Raw genomic sequence first — 18,860 nt, 5'->3', positions numbered from 1 at the left:
ACACGTCCTCTCTCAGTCCGCAAACATGATTCATAGGTTGATTGATGATTCAAAATTGTCCCTGGAAGCTGACTTACCATTAGGCAAAGGTAGGCGATCGCCTGGGGGCCCCAACACTCTGGGGTCCCGAGCTGAACACTTAATAAAAGTGTCTAAAATATATCATTATTTAACTCTGTCATAAAAAAAATGCCTTGAGGCTGATCATGTGAAAGCCCCCCCCCCGTCACATGCTGCAATTAAATACTTGGACGTTTTTTAACCCCATACTTATTCTGACTTTGTGTCATTTGTTCTGTGAGTGATTTATAAATTAGAGAATTCAATAAATTTAATGTTTCTTTCCAAGTAAAAGTGCTGTATATGAAATACAAAAATGTGATTTCAGCACTTATATCCAAACATTTGGATTCTTGAAGTTGATTATATCCAGAAATGGAAGTTATTCCACATTTTACCCTAGATAAGGATTAAAAAAATGAATACAAGTCCTGCAGAGGGTCACATCACATTGTGTGATTGTATGTTCCTGCCACAGACCAGTTAGCTGTACCCCATCTTTACGTGGGATAGGCTCCAGCAACCCCGTGACCCTAAAATTATCTAGAAACTGGATGAATGGATTATTATATCTTAAAAATTATTGAATTACGGCAACAATTGAGGCATGGTAATAAAATTTAGTTAAATCCGACTAAATGTCTGTTTATCAGCTGTGTTTTTCCAAAACGTTTTTTGGCCATGACTCATTTTGCTATCCAGACCCCATAAACATTTTTTATAACGAAGAGTTTTTTTTTTGATTTAGCTATTTTGTCATTCTTGTGGTTTCTGTAACGTAAAATAACAGTGTTTTTTATTTGTAAAAGTTACATTTTTCTAAATAGTCTGGTTATTCTGTCTCATCAATGTAGGTAGACCCCTGATGATTGGGTTTCTGTGGTTGCCCCACATTATTACAATTTGATGTTTGCATCAGCACACTTTAAATGAAACCTTTTTGGCCATATTTGTCTCTCCTTTGAGTGTCTGCTAAAGATCCAGACGTAAGACTTTAACCTCGTCCCCTCGTGACATTCTGCCCTTGTCATCCGGAAGTTTCCTCGTTATCTCCTCTCAGTTATGAAATACAACTTTTTTTTTCTTTTTTTTAAATGCTACTGTAATCTATGGTGTCCAAGTTCCTCTTGTTGTTGGCCTGTTCTTTTCTTAGCAAACAAGCCGATGACACAATTTTGTGTTCTTTTATTTCCTTGGAAGAAGTTGGTCATACCAGGAAAATGTCAACTTTTTTCAGTTTTATAGGAAAACTTGACGCCTTTTTTTTTCCCCATTTCTTCTTTGAAGACTTGTCTTTACTTTGAGAAAACAGATGTCAAGGAAGTTGATTGGTGACTTCTTAAAAACAGGATAGAAAGTGACTCAGCATTTAGGAATGCCACAAGACTGGTTTGATTTTCCAGCAGATTCTTCTTTTCTTTTTTTCGGTTCATTACCACACAAGAACAAGTATGTTGTAGGAGGAACATCGGGGTTATCTGATTGTGCTGTTGTGATACTTAAAGTAGCACCTGACTGTTCTCAAAACTGAGTTTCAGGGAAACCGAGAGAGCACTCAGCTGCACAGAAGACCACAGGTGAGGGAGAAACAAACTTATGTTTTTAGGTGTTGTGTTCAACGGTAAAATGGAAAATATGTAGATTTTATTGTGTTTTTTTAATGAGACAAATATTTCATTTATATTAATGAGAAATCTACAAAGCCACAATATATTAAAGTTGAAATTAACATTTTTTTTCTAGAGCCCAACAGCTCTTAAACGTAATTTTTAATTTATTATGAGGCAAAAATGTCTGCTTTCTTAGTTTTTAGTATTTTTTCAGTCTGCTTTATATGTTACATAATAAGTACGCAAGAAAATGAATACTTTTTAACCATATTTCTATATTTAACCCTTTAACACTGAAGCTCCAGTGTTGATATTCTTTGATTTACTGTAACTTTTCAGCTGTTAACACGATCAATGTAATCCCAGGAGATTTTAAAGGAGAAAAGCGGCTGCTTTTCTCCTTTAAAATCTCCTGGGATTACATTGATCGTGTTAATGGTTAAAAAGTTACATTAAGTTAAAGATTTAGTGTTTAAGTGTCACCGGCGACGCCTCAGGTGTTAAAGGGTTAATAAGTAAAACAAAGAAATTATTTTGCAGAATTATCCTCATTTTATCCTCTTTTTTTAGGCGTTCTTGCTCCTCCGTCAATCAAACCATGGGTGGCTCCTCCTTAAAAAAGGCCATGTTCTGGAAGAAAAAGAAGAAGTCGCCTCTGAACAAAGCCTTCAGTGAAATCAAGAAGGTGCTACCCAAGAAGAAAAAGAGGAGGAAGAGCATCTTTCAGAAGAAAGACAAACAGAAGAAATTTTCCCTCACTAAAGGCAAAAAATCCTCGCAGCCGCCACCGCTGTGGCTGAAGAAGCTGACTCTGGGTGACAAAAGGAAGGAGTCGCTCGATAGCGCTTCAGGAGAAAGGAAGGAAAAGGACAAACTGGGTCGGGTGGGAGAGCAGATAAGGAAGAAGCTTTCTCCAGAAAACCAGAAAGAGCTGAAAACTCAAGCGCAGGTTCCTCCGCTTGAGAATTCGAAGGAAGACACAGATAAGACATTTAAGGTGAAGAAGCTGAAGGACATCATGAGATCTAATCGCACGACAGAACCCAAAGAGACCAGAAAGTTATCCTGACAACATCTGGAAGCAAAATAAGACTAAAAAAAACAAACAAATATGTGAATTTACTGTTTTTTATTGTTGTGAAACACAGAGAATAAAATGATGCATGATTTATCCGACGCTAAGTTCCCTCTTTTTATGATGTTCATGTCAAAAATAATCATTATGCTAAAATGATCTGGAATTTACTAACACTTCATATGTGCTCTAAATATTAAACATCAAACTTTAGAGTCATAGACAGCAAGTTGGCAACATAATTGGAGTCACTCCGGTACAGTTGTGATGATGGAAAGAACAAATTCACAACAAAAAGAGATAAAAACAATAAGTCAGATTTAGCATTAACTAACAGGTAAAAAAAAATAAAAATGGCAGCAATCTGCATTTTTACAAAATTATACAGAAAATAAAATGAAAGTCATAAATCTTGCACTTACTGAAAAGGAAAAAAAGAAAAACCAAATAACCAAAATTTTAAAATACTAAAATACGGGTTAAATGTAGCTTGAAGCTTGTCAGTTGCACATTTTATTGTTTAAAATACATTAAAAAAACCAGTGCACAAAAAGAAAGGCTTTGCATTCAGTTTTTCATAAAGATAAAAATACAATAAAATAGAGAATATGAATACACTTACTATCAAACTCATTTTGACAAGTGACCTTTGACCCTAAACCATCAAACTAATTTGACAGATGGTTTTATATACGTGTGTAAATAAAATGTAAATAAAGCCATCTGTCACCAATCAAATTAGCTTGATTTATGGTGTAGGGTCAAAGTTCGCCTGTCGAAATGAGTTTGACGGAAAATATATTCCTTTTCTCTCTCGAATAAATTAGAGAAGGGAATAAAGCTAAAATGTCTCTATGCAGAAACAGGAACGACTGAGCATGGATGGAGCTGAACAATTTAATCACTTTCAACAAAAAAAGGAGAAGCAGCAAATGGGAACGTTTCAAGAACATTGGCTTCAAGTTTTATGGTCACATCTGTCCATAAAAATAAAAAAAAGAGTTGCAGAGGTCTTCACACAAGTGCAATCTGAACAGGTTAGAAGCGGAATATAAAGCCGTTTAAGACTCCTGATGATAGTCAAACCAGGAGGACTCGCCTTATAAGAGACTATGAGTTTCAGTCGATCGAGGTTCCCTGTTAACTTAAACAAAAGGCACCAGAATTCAACAAAAAGTTGGTGTCAGTTGGTGAAAGAGTCAGCTGCCTCTCGCCGTGAGCAGGCGGCGCCCAGTTCCTTCTGTGTTGTACATCTCTCACTCATCACCGTACACCAGCTGCATTTGAAGATTGCTGCGACAGCTGAGCGGGCGCGCCATCAAACTTGTTTCGATCCACGTTCTCGACAGGAAGCCGGAGGCGCATGCTGCACTCTCCAGTTGCTTCTTTTGTAGCACAAAAACTCGTTCCAGGTGGGTGTTTTTTTACCATCTCTGCCAGGAATCGCTAGTTAGTCATTGTGTCCCAAAGGGGAAATATAATACCCCCCATGTTGACTAAATAGGTCAGCTTTGGAGGTAGGCTGAATGTTCACCCTCCGGACAACAACGGAGTAAGAAGCTATAAAACCAGTCCACCATCAACAGAGATTCAAGTTCTTCTCTTCATTCCAAACATATGAAACATCTTTGTTTTCACCTGTCAGGTGTTTAAGTCTGCAGACTGTGGAGCATTTGTCCTCTGTCTTATTTTCAGCTTCCTTCAAAGGTGGAGGCGTTTTCCGTGTTGTCACGCAAGAGAGGAGTCCCGTTGAGCTGTTCTCTCCTCCGGGCAATGTGATGCTTAGATTTCTACAGACAGTGGTGAAGAGGACAGAAAGTTGAAATCAAGTACAGATTTGGGAGAATAGACAGTGAAAAAATTAAGAATAAAGAGCAGAGAAGAAGAAAAAAACAAAAGAAATAGAAAAAAAGAAGGTTATTCATGCATTAAAAAAGAAAAAAGACAGGAAACAAGGTTCATCATCCCTGCACTTGCTAGGTTTCTAGTTTCATATTTCATCAAAGTCAAATGGAAACCAGTTTTTATGTACTGCAGTAGAAGCACAGAAAGCCCCCAACAAACAAGCACCCAGACAACACATATTGTGTGTTTATTTTTTTTATTTTTTAAGAAAACAGGTTTTGTACAAAAATGCACTGTAGATTTTTCCAATTTCCCTAAAACAAAGTATAAAAAAATAAAATGAACATTTTCAACTAATAAAATCCAAGCACATAAGAGTTGACTAAAATGTACAATTATCTTATGAAATTTATGATTTGCATTTACTTTTTGTATAGATCGACAATATTTTTTCTTCCAAACTTTGACACACAGTAAAGCACACCAGCGTGCGATCCTTCCCTCTACAAGCCTCATTCTCAAAGCCAAAATGTTAAATTCATAGAAAACGTGTTTTCTATGCATCACAGCTGTGATTCAACTATGCTCACACACACACAGGTAGCTTGTGACTGTACTTCCGGCGGGTGTTTGTGATTTTCAACACATGCTTGAGCAAATGAGAGGAAATGTGGTAAAAGCATGACCTGTTTAAACCACCAGCACACATCTGGACTGATTTAAAACTGTTCAACAAAGACAAAAAAAAAAAAAATCAAAGGCATCAAGACAGCGCTGAGGACGCAGAAATGTTGTGGTGCTAATGAAGTAACAAACGCATCAGGCAACCAAATGATTTCAGGAATTTGGGTAATTCCAATTTTCTCTTTTTGTTTATAGCGCAGAGTCGGCCATCGAAGGCTTGTTTTCATGAGCTCAGCGGAGTTTGATCAAGGTCACCCCTTGATGTTCAGCAAAGAAATATGCATGAGAAGTTTGTCATCTTGGCTTTATTAGCTTACACATGCATGGGATTATGTGAGCACGAGAGCGTGTGAGGAGCGGGCGGCTGTCAGCACGCACGCTCGCTCAACAAAACGCTCAAGAAGTAGAGCTGTCACATTAAAGTACAGATTTTAACGACATTAACAACAGATTCCTTTTGAGTTGGATGGTTGCAAAGTTGTAGCCGTTCACACACGGACCTCATGACAGTTGTCCGCTTCATGAAATGTGTGCACACAGTCGTGCAACAAAACCTTAAAATGAAACGACTCAATTCAGTGCTTCCAGAGCCAGAAAAGACTGCACTGAAGAAAAGCTTTGGACATTGAAATTTTAGAAGAGCCATTGGCTTGACTTTTAGAAAAAAATACAGGTCTCAGTATTTTAACATTAAAAGAAATGCTAGGACTGAAAAGTGTGCAGAAAAAAAAGGAGTTAAACCGCTCTGTCTTGTACTAGGCGTCAAGATTTCACACTTCACCTCTATAACCCACATCATTTACCCCCCCCGGCTGCTCACCTCTGTGCAGTTTTAAAACCAGAAGCACAACAGTAAGACGTAGACAAGAGCAGACATCCAATAAAGTTAGTACTTAAGCACAGCTTGCATTGTTATTCTGGAGTCACACTGATATCTCAGGCATGTCTTAATTTAGCTGAGCTTATGATATCTATTTTTTTTAAGCTAAAAAAAAAGTGTAAAGGAAAAAAAAATACCACAAAAGGCGCAAAAAATAATTCCAAAAATATCTGCACAAGGTGACAACTGTACAACTGAAGTAGAAAAAAGGTCCGTATGTCACCTTTTTACATGAAGTCACCAACTCTGCCACAACCACAACTGTGAAACTACTTTCTGCCATCTTGGGGATTATTTTTAAAGCACCAAACTACCACACAGGAAATGATGATAAAAAGCACACAAATAAAAGCCTCTGCCGACTTGCAGTGTCCAACACAAATTCATTGCTGCTTCTAGCATTTTTGGCAATTTAACTGCGATAAATACTTGCACCGATGAAGGAACTGTCCTCTGACCAATTTAAGGCCGTAAATATTCCGTTTTGAAATTCTACAAAATGTGCTCATGGGTCGCATCGCTTCATCGCATTAACTAGGGGCATTTCGACTCAGGGCTGCTTGATCTACGACAGATTGTTCAATGGAATTTGCATCTGAACAAATCTAAACAAATACAAATCTGAGACATTTTAATGGTTACTACAAACAAACTGGCGTGGTTCAGCAGCAGTGTGAATAACGACGGGCTAGTTAGTTACCAGACTGAAGAGTAAAAATAACCAAATTGTCCTACAGTTTAATTTGAAATAGTATAAAAAGTAGCTTAAAAATGGTTTGACAAATTGATAGCTAAATGTCCCAACGGTAAAAGTTTTACAATGAGAAAATAAAACGCACTTCCTACTTCATGTTTTCCTGTCAGAGCTTGTTCAATGCTTTTATGCTCCTAAATGAGCAGCTGAATGTAAAAATGTTTTGAGGCGGTTCGGTCCACTCTCACGAGTGTAGTGTAAAAGAAGACTGAATGAAATAAGTAAAATTTGGGGGCATTTTAAACCATTCTAAGAGCCTTTAGTGTGTACAATCAATTTAAAGTTATTTGGTCAAATGAGCATCAATTAATGGAGTAGTCTTTTTTCATTTATCATGTTTTTAGACTCAAAATGTATCTTCCACACTATAAGGTGCACAAAAAAGCCTACATTTTTTTCAAAAAAATGATACCTTATATGGATTAATTTTGGTTGTGTTTACTGATATTTCTCCGAGTTCCAAACAAGGTTGATTGTTGTTGTTGTAAATAGGCTAGCACGTCTAATGTGTAGCGGTGTAGACTATGTTTTTTTCGGTTACTAGCGAAGTTGAGAGCATACTCACAGTAACATTAGTTTTAACAGTATGTGTCCGCTTTTTTTTACATGTTATTAACAAGGTCTGAGAGCTACAAGTATTGTTAAAACGCTAACGAAATTAACGCAACAAACACTTCTAATGCAACTAACATGTACCACGTTACAAACATGTTAGCATAGCATATGTTAGCATAGACAGAATGACATTAGCTGTAGTGGTATCCATCCATTTTTTTTGCGCTATTAACAAGGTTAGAAGGTACAGGTACTGTTAAAACGCTAACGTAGCAAATTCTTCTAATGCAACTAACATGTATTGTGTTACAAACAAGGTTGGGAGTTAGTGTAGTCACAATAACATTAGTATTAGCAGTATCTGTCTGTTTTTTTAAAGGTTATTAACAAGGTTTGGGAGCTCGAGATATTGTTAAAACGCTAACGCTTCTAATGCAACTAACATGTAGTGCGTTAAAAACAAGGTTGGGAGTTAGCATAGTCACAATAACATTAGGTTTAGCAGTATCCGTATGTTTTTTTATAGGTTATTAACAAGGGTAGGAGCTAGCATAGTCATAGCGGGCTGTTTGTTTTAGCAATATCAATATCACCAGGTATTGTGAATGCGCTAACACGGCTAACGTGTAGTGTGCTTCAAATAAGTTCAGGAGTAAATGTGAATGCAATTAATAAAGTCTGACGGACTTATTTTTTATTCTTTTGTGACATTAATTCAAAAATAGAGCATTCATTGACGGTGAATCCTATAGTGCGGAAAATACAGCAACTTAATTGATTTTTGAACTCTGCTGATCCAGATACTTTAATTCTCTGATGCATTTAGACCAATGACTCTTTAAAAGGTTTAAAACTAAAATATTAACACGCACCAAACTTTAAAATATATTGAGTGCATTCTAATAAACCAAAGTATTACTGTTCTTTTCATACAACTTGTTTAAAAGCTTTTTTGTTCCACAAATGTTCACACATCTGACACTGTGGTGGGAAACAATAAGAAAAGACGAGCTGCCTTTACAGAAATTGTGAAACCCCCATCAGATCCTGTGACATCGCTGTGATTTAATAGAATTGATGCTTATTGGAAGTGGTTGTTTAGCTTCCTTCTGCTCCCAACTACACCATTGCTCTCAGACAGTACCTCGTGCTCTGTGTTGGTAAAGTGAACTTCAGAGGTGACTCCACGGCTGCTCTTTCGATTGCAGAAGCAGCACAGGATCTCCTTGAAGGTTTTCCTCATGTCTTTGTCCCTGAAGGAGTAGATGATGGCGTTGACGAAGGAGTTGCACTCAGCTAAAACCAGGCAGTATTTCTCGTATTGGAGCACGTTGCACTTGTCGCAGCCCAGGCCGTCCAGCAGCAGCACCACCAGACCGGGCGTCCAGCAGATCACAAAGCAGCCTGATGAGGAGAAAGGCAGAAAGGTTTATTGGGGGGTTCTGGAACAACATAAGAACTCAACAAGTTAAAGGTGATAAGAAGGAGATAAACTGAGGAAAGATAATGAACAGAGTTGCATAAAAATGTTAGGAAGTGGAGGGGGGGGGGTCATGCCATAAATTCCTTTGTAGACAGATACAGTAGATAGACACTCAGATACACGGTGTGCGTATGTGTGGGGGTGAATGGTCAGGTTTCGTTGTCACAATACACGATTAGGCAGCTCAGGAATGTGTGCACGACCTTGAGTGTGCACCACACCAGACTACAAACAGGAATAGTTAAAGATGTGTAAAAAACCCAACTGCCTTCTCAAACATTTGAGCACAACTCTAACTCAACCTTAAGTCTTCAACTTCCAAATATTGGTTTTGGGGAGAAAGCTGCCTCACTTCATTTGGGGCAAAAAAAGATGGGGTCGCATCCCCTTACACCCTCATAAAGGTGTCTGAGTAACAGATCAGATATGCAGCCGCTTGTCAGGGCCCGCTCTGCTTCTTCTGCGGCCTCCCCCACAAGCCAAGCAGCAGGATCCGGGCTGCTGAGCGACGAGACAAAGCCGAGTAACCTTTTTGGAAATAAGCTGAAACCTGCATGATATAGTGCTGGCAAACAGAGCAGAGTAAAGCCAGAAGAGGGGTCAGAAGAACAGACTGCACCCCTCATCATGGAGATGTTCGATTGCACGAACGTACACTGCGTCGGTCTTCCTCTTTCACAAACACATTTTAAAGGATTCGGTTACAATCCGCCCTTTCTTGTTTTTGGACGCCAGAACATGATTGTGCTTGTTGGCCTTCGGCAGAGGAACTGCTGATAGCACAGGCAACCTTGTCAGTACATTGACTAACTTCTCTACTATTTTAGGGGAGGTCTTTTCCATCAAAGCACTCAAAGGGGGAAAAAATAGAAAACAATGACACAATAGTGTATTTCTGTGCAGAGACTGAAGTCTGCTTCAAACATTCTCTTCTTTTGTTGTTTTCGCTGTTTGTGGCAGATGTTTGGTACTAACCCAGGTTTAAAAGAAAAAATAACTCAAGCCAAACACAAATGGTGTAATAATGCGGGTGTGTGGTCAGATAAGACTCAAATTGAAATTCAAAATAAAAGTGTCTTGATAATAGGGCTGCCACAGTTAGTTGACTAAACGACTATTAAAATAGTCATCGACTATTTAAATAGTCGATTAGTCGTTACTTTATATATTATATGTAGTCAGAGTGTAGTAAAGTTGAAAGTTATAAGGTCATTCTGCTAGCTTTTTGGACTATTTTGGCATTTATTAAGGGCTTTTTTAGGTTATTTTAGAATTTAGCTAATTTTTCAGCTACATGCTAGCTGTTTTGCTAACTTAGGCTTCTTTTTGTTTTTTGGGCTCTTTTTGTGTTTAGCTAATATTTAAACTACATGCTAGCTGTTTTGCTAACTTAGGCTTTTTTTTGGCTAATTTGGCCTTTAATATTTTAGCTGTCTACCAGCATCTTCATCTATCATCACTAGAATCTTTTGCGGCCGAATTCAGCTTACAGCATTCTATCTGCCATAATGCTAGTTTGAATATATTTAGTTTTTAGTTAGTTTAAAGCTAATGATGGTTAAGATGTGTGTTTTACATCCACTTTGTTCATGACCCGATTAGTCGACTAATCGGAAAAAATAATCGGTGATTAGTCGACTACTAAAATAATCGTTTGTGGCAGCACTACTTCATAAAACATAGTTTTTAATCTGTTCAGTTAGAAAATGTGTTATCAAGAAAAACTCGTTCAAGAAAAAACAAGTTTTTCCTTTAAATTTACAAGCCTTTATGTCAGTTGTTCAATTTAACCCTTGAGAAATCCGAGACATGTCTACATTTAATGAATTTCCCCCCGTGAAATTAATAAAGTATATTGATTGATTGATTGATTGATTAAAAAGTGGGTTCATCTGAACCCCACAAGACACAGCGCAGAACTTATTTTTTCTAAGGATTTTTTTTTAATCTTCACTGGTGTCTGTGACAGACATAAAATCCTGTCCACCTTTGTCATGGGAGGGATCACACATCAAGAGCGCACAAAGGTTAAAGAAAAAGGAAAAGTGTGAAAATGTTCATGCTTGTCTAAGAAAAGTGTATAAAGTGTGTAGTGAGGAGTTTTACAGCCTCAACACATCTGTAATCCTACTTTGAATATCTAAAATATAGTGGGTTATTTTTAGCTGATTTTGCTGATCACTATGTGAAGCAAATTAAATTAATGTTTTTGTAAGACTAGTAAGTTCTCATTTTTACCCAACAAATTAACCCACAAAATGGATCGTCTAATGTTCATTTGGAGCCAGTGGTCATTTAGAACACTGACCTCCCTCCTGTCATTCTCCTTTTCCAAGGAGCTTCAAACTTGCAGAAGTCATTGTTCCTCAAGTTCAACAAAGGATGCGTATGCAGAAGGTCCCCTACAGCTGCATTCTCCAAGCTTTCCAAGTCTGGAATGGATTTCCTACAAGACATGCATTTGTGTGCCACTTAAAAACTAAATCCTTCCTCTCAGGAGATGCCAAGACTTTCAATTTGTGCACGACTAAAACTACATTTTTTTTTTGTCTGGTGTAAAAGCAAGAGCTGTTGAAGGAATGTCCTGAGATAAGAAGATCTGCAAGCAGCAGCTGGTCAGCCAGAGATCAAGTTGACCATTTTGACTGTAGGCCAGCACAAACTTTCCCTGCATGTCATTCCTTCACTCATGTTCCTCATTCTGTCCGCTAAAGGAAAGCGCTGTGCAGATATAGTGTCAGAACATTCATGAAAACAAAGTGAAACTCGATTAACCTCATGCCTTCCCTGCACGGCTCCTCAACCCCAGCTCTCCGTAAAAGCATTTGTTTTCATAATGTTGGAGGTCTTCAACAACACAACTGGACAAACAAACTGATGCCTCAACAAAACATTATGTAGAAATTGGAGCAAAACGGTTAGCGTGTGTGCTTCCTCACCTAAAATCATGGAGACGGTCTTCATCAGACTAACCACAGTCTCTCTGTGTCGGACTTCGCTTGTGTGCTGAGACATCTGCTTACTCTTGTGCCTCACGTAGAGGAAGATCCGGGTGTAGACCACCACCATTATGGAGAAGGTCAGCAGGTTGAGAATGCCCCAGAACACTAGGTAGCTGCGGCTGTACATCGGCGCCATGGTGGAGCACTCCTTTAAGTCGCACAGGCAGTGCCAGCCCATGGAAGGAATCAGGCCCAAGATGATGGACAGTAACCAGATGAACACTATGATGACGAAAATCCGACGGGTGCTCATCTCACTGTGCAGCTGCATGTTAAAGATGGTTTGGTGGCGCTCCACGGCCACCGCCAGAAGGTTGAGGACGGAAGCTGTGAGGCTGGTGTCGATCAGTCCCTGCCGCAGAAACCACTGCTCAATGGACAGCTTGATGGTCCAGGGGCCGGTGTGGAACATCAAGTGGAGGTATGAGATACCTGGGAAGAGGAGCGATAAATTACAAAACGTTTGCCTCAGTTAGCGGCTTCAACATCCCATGGAGAGTTCAGTTTTTGACTTCTTAAATGACAATTTGCCTAAATGTCAAGAGACAATATCTTAAAAAAAAAAAAAAAACGTACTTAAAAACAATGATAAGAAAACATCTAAAAGAACTTGACTGTGTATTTTGATTTTTCAAAACCTTACCAGCAGGAAGGGGGAACTAAAAAATCTAAACACATGATTTACCTTACAGAGACTGAAAAGAGAAAACATCTTTAATGTGTTGTTGGTTCAAACAACGCTCAGTTTGACCTTTCAATTTAGTCTCGTAAAAACGGATCCATTGTAAGAATGTTAGAGTGAAGAAAAAAAGGGACATGCAAGATTTCTTTAGAGCAAAAAACTAGTATTGCATTTTAATTTGAAGCGTACATATTTGCTTTGGTTTAAATCAAATTTTTACATATGGCATCGCTGCATCAGTGACATAAGAGGGAACTGGATAATTAGAAAATTAGAAAGAGCTGAAAAGTGAGATTTTAATGCGTAGATTGCAATGGTTCTTTGACATGACAATAGCTGTGCTTACAGTATTGACTGTATAAGAGAACTGGACTGAGTGACCCCCTCATGCTTTGCATTTTAAACAGGAAGTACCCTATGGTTCCAAGAAAGCAAAATCCCATAGACTTCTATAGAGAAATAAGCAGCTATTATTCAGTCACTTTCTTTTTCAGAATAACCATTCTTGCTCTGATACATTTTTTAAATATGTTCACAACCGTAATCATTTTTTCTTACATTTGAGCCCAGTCTCAGTAAAATGCGTACATATGCCACGATTTGGGAAATACCGTGTATAATATACGCCAAAACCGGTTTTTGCGTGCATATAATACCCGCGGTCCTAAATGTGTTAAAATGTGGTTTCCACGTTTGACACGTCCCCTGGTGGAGGCGTGAGCATCACAGACAGCCCCGCAAACGAACAATTTGCTTTTCTAACCCTAACCATAACCGTAATCCTAACCTTAACCAGGAACGACGTCATTTAGAAAAGAGCCCGAGGATTTCTGACCACGTGATCAAAACGAAACCTAAAAAGCCGTGTATATTGTACGCCGGCGCAACCTATTCTCTACCATTGCGTATCATATGCACGCAAAAAGCGTGTTTGGCGTATATTATACACGGTATTTCAGAGTGCAAAGTCGTGGAATATGTACGCATTTTACTGCGACCGGGTTGTACATTTACTGTATCAAATAAGTTAAATTAAAATATTACAAAAAGTGGCAACTTAATTGACTTAATTTGGTTGAAATCTGAAGCAAGTCATTTTCTGTGGGTGATGTCACACTCTGTCCAGTTCTCATATACAGTCAATGGTTGAAGTAATCAAGATGACCCTGGTTATCGTAGAAATAAGATCCCAGGTTCTCATACACACACAAAAAACATCTTACAACAAATATCTTCTCTCACGAGGACAAATCCCTTTTGTCCAACTGTTTCGCTTTTTAAATGTTTAGCAGAATTTAACATGTAAATATGCAAATGGATAAAGTCAATTGCAAACTTCTGTTTCATGTTAACCAACACTTTCTTCTATCATACAGGAAAACACTCAAAAGGAAAGGCAAATAAATGACATAGTTACCTGAAAAGAAGTCTGCCAAAGCCAGATTTGCCAGCAGGTAGTAGATGGGATAATGAAAGCGTCGGTTTTTAAAGATGGCTCCCATAACCAGAAGGTTGGAAAGGATAACAATGATGCAGACCATCATTCCCAGGGTGACAACCACATAGTCACGTTTGCGCCAGAAGGCACTAATGTGCTTGCCACTTTCTTCATAGTAAAATTTGACAGTGCGGTTGGGCGGGCACCCGTCCATGGTTAGGTTAACCATGCTAACGCCTCTGGTGGTTTCTGGATCACTGAAGAGAACGGAGAGGATGGAAGCTTTGCGGCAGTGAAGGGGGAGGACTAGGGCGGCACGGAGACTGGCCCTCTTTGACAGAGCAGAAAGGAGCACCTCATCACGTCAACAGATCGGGACTATGGGTTGTTCTGCATCAGCCGTCTGCAGCTGCGCATCCAGTCTGCAAAGGAAATGATTGAGTGTTAGGAAGATGTAGAGTTACGCCAACATATTTATATCATTCAGATCTCTTGAAAAGTAGGAATCTTGGGTAACAGAGTGATTAAACTAGTTTTACTTTCAACTGAAAAAAATATGAGTCACAATGTCCTAAAATACTTTCTCTGTGTGGTCAGACAACGCTACAAAATGTTTTATGACGAATACTGCTTGTAGCAAAAAATTTCACAAGTTTCTTAGATTCACTCGCATCTCTGAGAATCTCCCTTGAAATAATGAGTAAGGATGTTTTATTGGCCAAAATCCAAGAAAAACACACTTTAGATATGCACTTCTAGCAGAAACAAACAAATAGTCTTATAAAAAATACTTGACCTTTTTAAGTTCAAAATAATAAGTTTACACTTGGTAAAATTGTTAGAATTTAGCTGTGTTGAAAATTAGTTTCTTTTACTGGCTTATCAGAGTTGAACACTGAAGAGAAAATTGTCAGAATCCTGAAAGAAAAAATATAACTATTCAGTAATATTGCTTCTGCAACTTTTCTTTGAGCTTCAAAAATAAAAAATTTAAAAAGCACCAGAGCTGCGACAAAAGTTGTTGCTTTGTTTCTTTGCCCACATCCCAGAAACTTTCCTCCAAAAGGTATTTGTGGTAGATCAATGCTCAATGACGCTAAAGGACACAAAGAAACAAATCTGTGAGGATCATGCTGGATGATATTAAGGCATCTACCACAAATATATCAATCGCAGATGGAAGCACCGTTAATATCTAGGAGCTTTAGATCATCACGTGTTCGCTGTGAGATACTGTTTCTGTAATTTTTTTTGTCTGTGCTATAGAAAAGTGTGGACTTCAACTCATGATTTGCTACGCTGCCAAAGACCAAGTCATTAGAATGAGAAACATGAAAACTTTAGCTGATAAAGAAAGATAATGAGCGCTGGGCTGGTACTCTGCAGGTGATTATGCAACACGGTCCACCAATAAAATGAACACTGCACACCAAACTGCAAAAACAAGTGGATTTCCCACTTTCACTGCAAAAAAGACATACGTCAGAGACTTGTTTTGAATTTGATTTTTTATCTCTGGGCACTCATAATCCTTCTATAGTCCACAAATATGCTTTATATGTAAATTTGTAACCTTAAATTGTCCCCAGGTGTGAATGATTCTATGACCCTGTAACAGACTCTCAAACCAGTGTATCCTGTCTTCACCCAAAAAAGGCCAGGATAGGCTCCAGTAACCCATGGCTCCAAAAGGGATTAAGCAAGTTTAGATGATGGATGATTGGATGGAATTTGAACTTAAAAAAAGAATAAAAAAAAACACTACTCATTCCATTCTTCAGATCATCAGGAAATGCTGATCAGTTTTACACTTTTGTTTGGTTTGATTTGCTTATACACACCAAAGTAGAATATACAAAAAATGCAGTTGTTTAAACTACTATTCACTAGGGGTGGGGGGAGGGGTCCCAAAACAAGCCCTGACCTTCTAGTAATGAGCATTGTTACCTCTTTCTGCTGCCCAACTATAAAATAAATCACATTTTCAATTGAAAGTTAACCTTATAATTCCATTGTGAAGTAATACAATTCAATAGCTATCTATTGGTCAAATTGAAATTCTAAAAACGTTTCCCTTTGGTATAAAAACATGTATTACTACTTGACTAATACGTTAAACCAAGATTAATAGAGTCAAGGAAAACTGTTTTTCCCTCTAAAATCCAAGCAGATTGATTTGGTGAATCAATATCACATTTTCTAAGTGTACAGCCCTTCTTTTCATTGGGTGACTGTGGTGGAGGGGTAGAGTGGTTGACCTATAATCAGCATATTCCATGTTCGATTCTCGAATTGCGCTCCATATGTAAAGTGTCCTTGGCCAAGATACTGAACCCAACATTGTTCTTGGTGGTTATAGGTTGGTACCAGTGGATCAGTGTGTGACTGTTAGCCTCGTTTCTACTGAGCGGCACGGTCCGGTAAGGAGTGGTACGGTATGGTCCAGTTCATTCTGGCGAGTGTTTCCACTCAGTTAAGCCTCACTTCCACTGAGCTGTTTGTTTTCACGGCACATGCGTGGTGTAGCATGTCATTGCGTCATTGTACTGTAGTGGGACAACTAGAAAAGCAACAACAGTGAAGGTCATCCAGCAGCTCATCTTTTTATTGCTATACTTTCTAATGTCACTTTCTGGCAATCAACGGTTGGCCCTAACCGTCCCTTATTTTTTTTTTTAAATGGACCTTCAACAGATGGGATCCCTCAAGAAGTACGAATTGGAAGTGTTTAATGGATCCATTTACAATAGAAAAACTCAAAATACCGGACCAGATTGCATCGCTCAGCAGAAACAAGCCTTTTGTGTCCATGGGTGAATGGAAATATGACTGTAGCGTGTGTTGGGTCTTCAAGTTCGATTTAAAACATTATATTTGAGGAAAAATTATTTTCAAACTTTTTAATGACTCATATTTAGTTTTGTGCCTTTACTTCTACCCCATTACTTGAAATGTTTGAGTATTAAGTCTCCCTGAGTCCTTTCCGATACCTTAAGCATTTATCGCTAAGTGCACAGAAGTTAATTTACAAGTAAATTGAGACCTCTGCTCAAGCTTATCATAACAACAGAATTGAGGCGAGTCTGAAAGCTCACCAAACGTAAGGGATTAGCATAAAAACACAAACCCTGCTAAAGATGAAAGCTTTGAGTGTGAACGCGTCTCCTGAAGGACAAAATGTCTGTATAGCTAATCATTTTAAGACAGTAAAATGACCCTATATTACTTTGCTTCATTGTTTGTAAGAAACACAAATTCATCCATGTTTACATGAATGAGTTTGAAATATGATGCTTTAACTCTATGAAAACTCAACAAGGAAATAAGTCCCAGCTCACTTAAACACGTAAGGATAAATAGATCGTGGATGCACCAAGTGCATCTTGTGCAATGGATGACTGTTCTGTAGAATCCATCCTGACAAGTTTCAGCAGGATTTTTGTGATCGTCAAGATCATCAACATTACATGTATGGTATGGTAGACTCTGGGATGTAGAACAAAAACAACTAATTCAAAGTGTCCAGCTTTTACAGATTTGAATCTTCTGTTTACTCTAAAATTGCAGAGATCTCAGCTTTGAGCGCTTTTATACACGCAAATGCCAAATCAGCACGGCGGCGGCGACAGACGGCTCCAAGTCCAACCGCCTCAACAATGCACGCAGGCAGAGCTGCTCCCAGCTGCGGACACACCTCACAATTACACAACCCCGCTTTGTAAATCAATCTCAATCCAAACACGGACAAGTGGAGCACGCGCACACTCACGGAGGCGCAGGGAGGGAACCTCGGTTACTCACTCTTGAAGCTAAGGGTGAGAGAGAAGAAAAACAAAAGAAAAAAATGTTGAGGTGTGAAAAAAAATCTAACACAATTCACAAAAATAGAAGACAAATGGAAAGAAGGTGGTTTGATCTACGGTATTGTAAAAAAAAATAGATCTAAGAGGACAAAATCCTTACATAATGGAAGCAAAAGGCAGATTTTGCTTCATGAGTGCAGGAAATAAGGACAGCTTTTGATAAGAATGCACTATAGTTTCAAACAGCTGATGTTTCCCTAAAGGTTTTAAAGAAAAGAGTTAACATCTATTTGTAGAAGTGATCATTGCAGTTCTTATCTGGACATTTATTATTATACTGTTGGAGATAAAGCTCAGGCCAGAGACAAATCCAGTGATTTTTTTAAATTGGTTAAGAAGATCTTCTACAAAATAAAGTTTAGATAAGTCAAAAACATTTTTCAGTGACCATAAAGTGAGACAATATAATACAATTCAACTATGCAGCCTTTTCTAATCTGGGCCATTCCTCCACGGTGCAGACAGACAGGCAAAGCAGCTGCAAAGGAAGTGTGGTGAATTTGAATCAGCAACTTCCTGAGTCAACACCGCAAGACACTACCACACGTTTTCAGAGGAGGATCAAATCCCAGTAAAGTCAAATCCAGTCAATTTGTCTCTTTATGAGGCACAGCGGAAAACAGGACATTTGACCCGATAAGTACTCTAAAAGGCATTATGGTTTTCATTTTCAAGCTAAAAATCATGGTGGAATTTAAACCTAAAAAATTATCTAAAATTCTATGTTTGTCATAAGGCTGCCATGATTACTGAGTCACGACTAACTAATTTAATAGTTGATTATTCATTTTGTCCTTTTTTTTAATCTCAAAACTATGGTGCACGCTTTCTAACGCTGCGTCTGCTTTTGTCTTTGAGACACATGTGCAATAGCACTAATCCAGGTCAGTAGTGATGTCACAGGAAGTTCAAGGAAGACTCTGGTACCA

The 18,860-nt window shown here is 38.4% G+C and overlaps 1 protein-coding gene across 3 annotated transcripts in view; it reads right to left on the bottom strand.

Moving 5' to 3' along the window:
* Positions 1-2,784: 2,784 nt before the first annotated feature.
* lpar2b (lysophosphatidic acid receptor 2b) overlaps positions 2,785-18,860 on the bottom strand; it is a 20,441-nt gene continuing 4,365 nt past the window's right edge. For 2 of the 3 annotated variants that reach the window (XM_036213136.1, XM_024259279.2), the window contains exons 2-5: positions 14,048-14,490; positions 11,886-12,380; positions 8,608-8,867; positions 2,785-4,535 (exon numbers count right to left, since the gene is read on the bottom strand). In XM_036213136.1, coding sequence (XP_036069029.1) covers positions 4,437-4,535; positions 8,608-8,867; positions 11,886-12,380; positions 14,048-14,297 — 1,104 coding nt within the window. In that variant the 5' untranslated portion in view covers positions 14,298-14,490 and the 3' untranslated portion in view covers positions 2,785-4,436. Of the gene's footprint in view, positions 4,536-8,607; positions 8,868-11,885; positions 12,381-14,047; positions 14,491-17,837; positions 17,878-18,860 lie in introns of all 3 variants that reach the window. The other variant, XM_024259280.2, reaches the window with a different exon arrangement.

The sequence above is a fragment of the Oryzias melastigma genome, linkage group LG1 (assembly GCF_002922805.2).
Source record: "Oryzias melastigma strain HK-1 linkage group LG1, ASM292280v2, whole genome shotgun sequence".
NCBI lineage: Eukaryota > Metazoa > Chordata > Actinopteri > Beloniformes > Adrianichthyidae > Oryzias > Oryzias melastigma.
Note: the sequence above shows the minus strand (reverse complement) of the source record. Positions and strands in the feature narration are given on the sequence as shown.